Below are 7522 nucleotides of genomic sequence, written 5' to 3'. Positions count from 1 at the left end.
AAAAAAAAAGAAACTTCTCTCCAAGGAAGACAGGCCAAAGCCTGAACATATTTTAATTTTTTTTTCCTCAGAAAATTTGAAAGTTAATTTGCCTTTTTTAAACAACGGAGAACATTATACTTTAAAAAATAAATACCACAGACTTTTCTTTAATTCCACATTAGGCCAGGAGGAAGAGAGTAGAAACAAGTTAAAATAAGGAAGAGAAAGAATCAGAGGGAAACGTGGGGTTGAGGTACAGTGACCTCTAGGCAAGCCCAGGCTCACAGAGATGCAGTTGCAGGACAGAGAAAGGATGGGACAGAAATAAAGAGCAGGGACTAGCAGAGGGGGAGATAAATTATGGGAGCCACCGTGACAGCGCTTAGATTCAGGGGGAGAAAGCTAGAAGGTTCTCTGCTGACAACTAAGAATAATGAAAAAGTAATTGCAATCTTTACTTCATCTCTTGAAAAGAATGCCATAGAGCGGCTCATTCACAGCAAATCTTAAATTCTCATCTCTCCGCTGTTCACAGCCGCAGATTCTCAAAAGATTTCTTCCCTGTGCAGTGACTCATCTCCCCGCAAGTTATCAGTTCTTCTTCACCCACTGGTAGTGCTTGGCCCTTTCTGTCACCTCATTCAAGATGATGAATATATTGATCATGCCCAAAAGTTTCCTCAGCCTCTTCACAGTTCCTGCCTCCTGTCTCTTCCCTGCTTTCTCCCACTACAAATTAGTTTGTAGTGTCTAAAGAAATCATACTCCATGTGCTCTTTTATAGTCTGGCTTCTATCCCATGCGCTATTATCATGTCTTGTTATTGCTGAGTAGTATTCCACTGTGTGTATACCCCACTAGACATTACTTTGAAGATGAGGACCCACAGAGGGGATAAAATCTAAAGAGGACAAGACCTTAACCAAAATCCAAAATGGGAGGGAGGGGTGCCATATTTCCCTAAAACACAAATGCAATTTGCACTATGAAAGCATTCGGCTGCCATGACCACATAACTGACCAAATAAAATTGTGCTTGTTCTCTCTGTCTCCAGATCTGATCAGGTTCCGGCCACACAGAGAACTGGGGAAGCTTAGCAGACTTTACTTCTGGGGGGATTCAGAGAAATGATTTAGCTTCTGGCTTTTTTTGCACTAAACCCTTGAAGAGGTTAGGAATTGAGGAAAGAAGGATCCCACACTATTTATAACTATAAAAGACCTTTTAGTTGTACCAGGTTGGATCAAATGAGACAAAGGGCTTTAAAATGTTTTGTAAACTGTAAAGCATAAATCAAAGGCACGGTTTTCTTTTCCATCGGAAATCACCTCAAGATTTATTTTGTGCTCAGATTAAAATTTAATATTTAAGATCGCTGATCCAGGAAAAACAAAACGAAACAAAAAAGAGACTTAGAGAACCATCAGCGAAACAATTCAAAGAAGTTATGATATTATATTATAATCAGCAACTGTGTGTACCTCTGTAGGAGGGGATGTAAAGTTCTTTGGGTCCTTGATAACTCCCACAGAACTAGCTCTGTGACTCCAACCCCAGCATCACCCTTTCTCATGCCTAATTGACAATGGAAGCTTTCTTTCCTTCTATAAATACTCAGCTATTTTGTATCAAGCTTCTACCCTGTTCAGAATCCTAGGGTGTCCCCAGTTTGGTTGGACCCCAGGGACAATAGTCTAAAGAATTTTGAGACTTCAATAAACTCTTAATAGCTCCAGCAACACCATCTACCAGTATTACATTTAGACCCCTGCTACCTTAAGTGTGGGCTACAGAATGGCAATATCCCTAATCACCTGGGAATTTGTTATAAATGCATCTTCTTGACATCTTGCACCCCATTGGAATCTGCATGTTAACATGATCCCAGTAATTTGTATGAACATTGAAGAATGAGAAACTCTGGTCTAGACTAGTGGTTCTTCACCTTTGGTGTGCATCAGAATTCCCTGGAGGCAGCTGCTGCTTCTGGATCTGATCTGGGGACCACAGCCTGGGAACCACTGCTCTGGGCTCTAGAGCTAGGATTAACAGAGATTAAGTGGTTCCTTTTCCATTTACTGAGTATGATGGAGAATTCCTAAACCTTCCATCTCAGCCTAAGATGAGAATCCAGGAAAGCTAACCCTCTTCAGGGACTGCGACCATGGCCTCTTCCCTTGAGTTGTTTTAATACTGGCTCCTGTTTAAACAGAGCCATGGACGAGAGGCTCTAGGGCCTCTGTACCAAAGCCAGAGTAAATTTAGGGCAGAGGCTCCATCCGGGAATTTGTTTTGCCCATCTTTAAAACAAACAGAGCCTGAGGTGCTGCAGCTGAGAGCTCTGGCAATGGGGGGTCCCTATCTGAAACAGGATGGAACAGGCTTGTGACCCTGCACTGCCTCTTTCATGGAGTGTTCTTTATAAAGTCCCTTCAAGTCTGAGGCTTTTGTGTTCGAGTCCTCCTTGGGAATGCTCAGGGCTCTTAGGCCCACTTGTGCCCTGCACGGCACATCAGCCATATGCCCGGGTACAGACACACTGTGGATGGAACACACCAAGGCCAAGCATAGCTTCAGGACTGCTAACTCGGAATCAGTACACTGGAGGATCCTGCTGTCTTTCTGTTAGGAAGATTCGCCTATATACACAGAAAGGAGGCCTTAGGCGAGCACAATTACCTACAAATAGAAACATTTCACCGAAGAAGGACCTAAAAGCCATTCTGAATAGTGGACGTGCGTGTTGACTGGTAACAAGTTGGTCAGCTCTACCCCAGTAGCCCATTGGATGGGAGGAGGCAAACTGTTTTCCCCAAGATTGCGTCTCACAAATTATAAAGTTACATCATAGGTAAGCTTCAAATAGAAATACTGTCATTGTAGAATGCTTGCTATATGCCAGGGTCTGTGCTAAATTTTTACAGCTATTCAACCCGAGCTATTAGGTTAGTGTCGCTGTTTTCCTCATTTTACAGATGTGGGAACTGAGGGACTGAATTATTATATATTTTGCCCAAGGTTACAAAGGCAGTTTGGCAGCCTACCTTGTGCTCTCAACTGTGGACTACATGTGGCAGGTCGCAGAGCAACAGCTTGGTGTGGTGGGGAAAGAGTCAACTGTTATTGTGCACAACAGGGATTTAAAAAACAAAAACCAAGTTTTTTTAAGCATTGGCACTCTTTGTTTGTTTGTTTGTTTATAGGCATGAGGGTTGGAGACAAAAATCTAACTAAGAACACTATTTTAAAAGACAGATTGCTGGGCCCCACCTTCAGAATGTCTGATTTAGTGGGTTTGGAGTGGGGCCTGGGAATTCGCATTTCCAACAAGTTCCCAGGAGATGCTGATTGATGCTGCTGGTCAGGAGACCACACTTGGAGAACCAGTGAAATGAATAGATTGAGTTGTGGGATTTCCAAGGTCACTGCGAGTTTCAAAATCTAACTGTTTGCATATTTTTCAAATTCTTAGTAAAAAAAAAAAAAAACCAGCTCTTAAAACGTGAGTTTTCTGAACTTTAACAAAATCCTGTGTTTTTAAAAAAAATACAAAAAAATATCATCTACCACTTACAAGTACGTACTTGTTTCCACTTGTAACTGATATGCGGTCCATACCTATTTCTCTTTGAAGTTACCTGGGATTTTTAGAAGGATACCTTTAAGGACAGTCAGACTTATACCTAATACTTTATTATTTTTTTCTTTTCCTTTTCATAGTTCCATATGTATTGAAGAGCTGTGCAGAATTTATAGAGACTCATGGCATTGTGGATGGAATTTATCGGCTTTCAGGAGTCACCTCAAACATACAACGGCTAAGGTAAGCTAAAAGAATAGCCTCCCCAAAAATTCTCCCATGATCCTTCCCCATCTATATCTCTGCCCTCAGGTATTGGGGGTATTAAAAACCTGAAGGGATTGAGGGAAGAGTGACAGGGCAGAAGATGAAGTGCTGATGTTTTCAGATGCCTGCTCTTAATCTAATCAGGAAGTTCTTCAGTCTGATGTAATCCTTTCCAACGAAAAGTTCCTGAGGGCTTTTTATCTGTTTCTTTGTCTTGTACCAGATTTACCCTCCTTAGGTGGATTCAGTTGAACTCAAGTGATTTTAATTACAAGTGAGGGAAACATGGTTTATTATCATTCACTTGCTTACCCAAAGCTCAGTTAGATCTTGGAGATGGACGTGAGTTTTTTTGTTGGCACACACTCAACATTTGCTATTTCATCTGGTCAAGAACTCAGAAGTCTTCATGATTGTACATTTCTCTAATTGATGCTGATATTTTAAAAATTATTGATAGATGAATGATTTCCAAGTCTATGGATTTATCCTAAGCAATTCTAAAATTTATACTAGAATTCTTTTGAAGCAATTTTTATCACATTGAATTTAGAGGACAATAACCTTCACACAAAACACAAATATGTGTGTGTATATTTTATATGTATTATATATAAAATAAAGGGATTATGTATATAGTATATAGAGAGAGTATGCATATATATGTGTGTACAGAGCATATACATTATATATGTAATGTATATACCGGGGGTGCCAAAAAATGTATACAAGTGGACGTTTGGTCGACTAATCAGAAGTGTCTGCATGCTGATAGTAACCACTTTGAGCACCTCTTATAATTGCAGAAGTCAAACGTGACTTGTATTCATCTTTTGTTATTGGTTTATATTGAGTATTGAAATTTTAATATTTTTTTCCTTTCTTAAAATGTGTATACATTTTTTTTGCACTCTTTGTATATACTGTTCTATGACTAAAACAATAGGTTATGGATTTTGAATATTGTTCTTTAACATAAAAAAGAGCATCCTTATTAGGTGTTATTTTTATATATTTATTATATGTTTTTGGTAATGAATGTAGACTTAAAACATTAAAAACATTCTTGTGACAAGGTCAGTATATAAAATTCAATAGATTGTGAAGGTAATTCATTTCTTTGTCTTCTTCCTCCTGTTTGGTTTTCTACCCTTCCCCCTCAGATCTCAATTTTAATAAAATTATACCAAAGGAATAAAACATATTTTTTACTCCTTGAGAACTGATGGCTGTTAAAAAATAACTGGTTTATTGCAGCCATAGATTTTAACGGATCTATGGGCTTACATACTTTCAGTAATTTACTAGTGTGACTTTTTTTAGAGTTTCAACTCAAATACTTTTTGATGGTTTACTCTTAGCTCTGAAATATACTACAGTAGTTGATACCGTGGAAGGACCCTTGGGCGATGGCCAACTCTTTTTCATTTCAGGACTGACCTTAGCTTGGACAAAGGAAATTTTTGGCTAAATAAATGAATAAACCTAGATTATTCTTGTTCCCCCCTCTTAGAAAAACACATGCCTATGCATTTATGAGGCCACTGCATGTTTTTTTTCTTCAAGGCCCCACTCAGTTCCTTTGGGGTTCTGACAGCATCAGGGATTTCCCCACCCCTCCTGAAAGGGGCAGAACCAGCCTACAGGAGAATGGGTGAGCTGTTTTGAAATGCTAGTCCTGGGAGTCCTGTTGACTTTGTCACTACTTGATTGACCAAATGAATACTCTCAAGAAGCCTAAATTCTCTTCTATATTAAAGCTCAAATTGGTCATTTAAAACAGACTTTTAACTTGTAAGTGTATATATTACTTGAGGCAATGTATTCATGTAACCTTGTTAGGAAATGTTTTTTAATTAGAAACTAGGCCAGGAATCTGATGATGTTCCCAAACACCCCACTATAGATTGTTTAAGAAGATAGTTATAGGTTCATCTATACTGTGGGAGTCACTATCAGGCAGCCTAAAAGGTTCAATCACTGATTAAAGTTCTCAAACCTTGGGTTTGAGTCTCCAGATAAAACAAGTTTGTTGACATGAATGGAGATGAGTGATAAGAATCTGACTTACCCTGGTCTTGTCGTCTCCTCCAAGATAAAGAATTTCATTTTGAATGATATCTTGGAAAAACTGAAATCTCAACAGGCTTTTTTGGGCAATTGTTTTCATATTTCCCCACTGTTCGTAACTGAGACTGCGGACCGAATGCCATGAGAAACCCACTTGTGAATGCGCATTGTATCTTTCTAATTACAGCTGCTTTGGCAGGGAAGATCCAGACCTGAAGTGGAAGTCTTTCCGTAGCTTCCTTGTGCCCAGAATAGAAGATCTTTTCTAATCAAGGTCAAAAATATAGTCAGATCAGCAGTTTAGGGTCTTTTTACCCTTAAGCAGCCAAGCAGCTGCTGACATGGAACACATGTTCCTGGGATTGTTATGTCTCTGTCTGTGTTGTTTTAGGCAAGAGTTTGGCTCAGATCAATGTCCAGATCTGACAAGGGAAGTGTACCTCCAGGACATCCACTGTGTGGGCTCACTCTGCAAGCTCTACTTTAGGGAGCTGCCCAACCCCCTCCTGACTTATGAGCTCTATGAGAAATTCACGGTAAGTGTTTGGATTTTCATTACGGTTACTGGGTGGAACATGTGGATGGGCCAAGGAGAGAGCGTTTCAGCATTAAAATAAGAATAGTAAGACTCACCAGAGGGTTGACATTGTCTTAGCGTGGTGATGGAAATAAAATCGTATAGTGAGGAAAGTATAGGGTAGTGGGACCGCTTGCTGAATTTGTCCTTTCTTACATTTTCACAATCATGTTTGTTTCAAGAACTGGGTTAAATTATCTCCAAGTTTACTTAACCAAATGTACCTCATTGCATTGGGAGGAAACTAAGAACCAGAGAAGTGAAATGACTGGCCCAAGGTCACACAGCAGGACAGGAACCTGAGACTCTAGATGCTATAGCTACTGCTAGTTTATTTTTATCAGGCTATTCCTTTTGTGTTTCTTTGTGGGTAGGGTTGGAGAAAGAAGTGGATGGGTAGAGAAGGGAGGGAGAACAAACAGAAGTCAAGAGAGAGGTCAGAAAGCTGGAAAGAGAAAAGAATCTGGGAAAAGAAGCCAAGAGGGAGTGCAGGATAGGCCAGTGAGTTGCATTGGTGGAGGAAGGATGGGCAAGAGAACACCTAAATAGCAGCTCTGTTGTCACCAAATAGGACACCCACAGGAAAAGCAGAAAGAAGAATAAATGCTTAAAGGATGTCTGTAGAGATGGCATTAAAAATAGGGCTTGAACATTTGTTGCAGGAGTGGAGGTACAGAATAGGTGGAGAGTTAAGTTTAACCAAGGTTGGGGTTCTGTCAGCGAAACAGAGGTGTGGGAGATGAGGGTATATGCAAGGAGTGATTAAAATAATTGATCATGGAATTTTATCTGAATAAGAAAGGAAATGAGGGCATAAGGCAGATATGTAAGTGAAAAAGTAGATCAATGGATTATTCATGGCCGTGTGGTCAATAAACTGTTGGAGTAGAGAGGTCAGAGGGGATGTTTGAAAATAAGATTATGGAAGAGTTGCGATTACTAGTAAGGACCAGATCTAGGCTCCACCATGGGATGGAATCTCTCTCATGGCTCTCATAATAAACTTATTTTGAGCATAGAAAGGTTCTTCAATTTGAAATGATAT

General features: G+C 39.8%; 1 protein-coding gene across 3 annotated transcripts in view; it reads left to right on the top strand.

Moving 5' to 3' along the window:
- The window catches only part of ARHGAP31 (Rho GTPase activating protein 31), a 118597-nt gene that overhangs the window by 63625 nt on the left and 47450 nt on the right, over positions 1 to 7522 (top strand). For 2 of the 3 annotated variants that reach the window (XM_019653223.1, XM_019653218.1), the window contains exons 2-3: positions 3704 to 3806; positions 6292 to 6436. In XM_019653223.1, coding sequence (XP_019508768.1) covers positions 3704 to 3806; positions 6292 to 6436 — 248 coding nt within the window. Of the gene's footprint in view, positions 1 to 3703; positions 3807 to 6291; positions 6437 to 7522 lie in introns of those variants that run through there. The other variant, XM_019653228.1, reaches the window with a different exon arrangement.

This window comes from Hipposideros armiger, unplaced genomic scaffold (genome assembly GCF_001890085.2).
Source record: "Hipposideros armiger isolate ML-2016 unplaced genomic scaffold, ASM189008v1 scaffold_8, whole genome shotgun sequence".
Classification (NCBI taxonomy): domain Eukaryota; kingdom Metazoa; phylum Chordata; class Mammalia; order Chiroptera; family Hipposideridae; genus Hipposideros; species Hipposideros armiger.
Note: the sequence above shows the minus strand (reverse complement) of the source record. Positions and strands in the feature narration are given on the sequence as shown.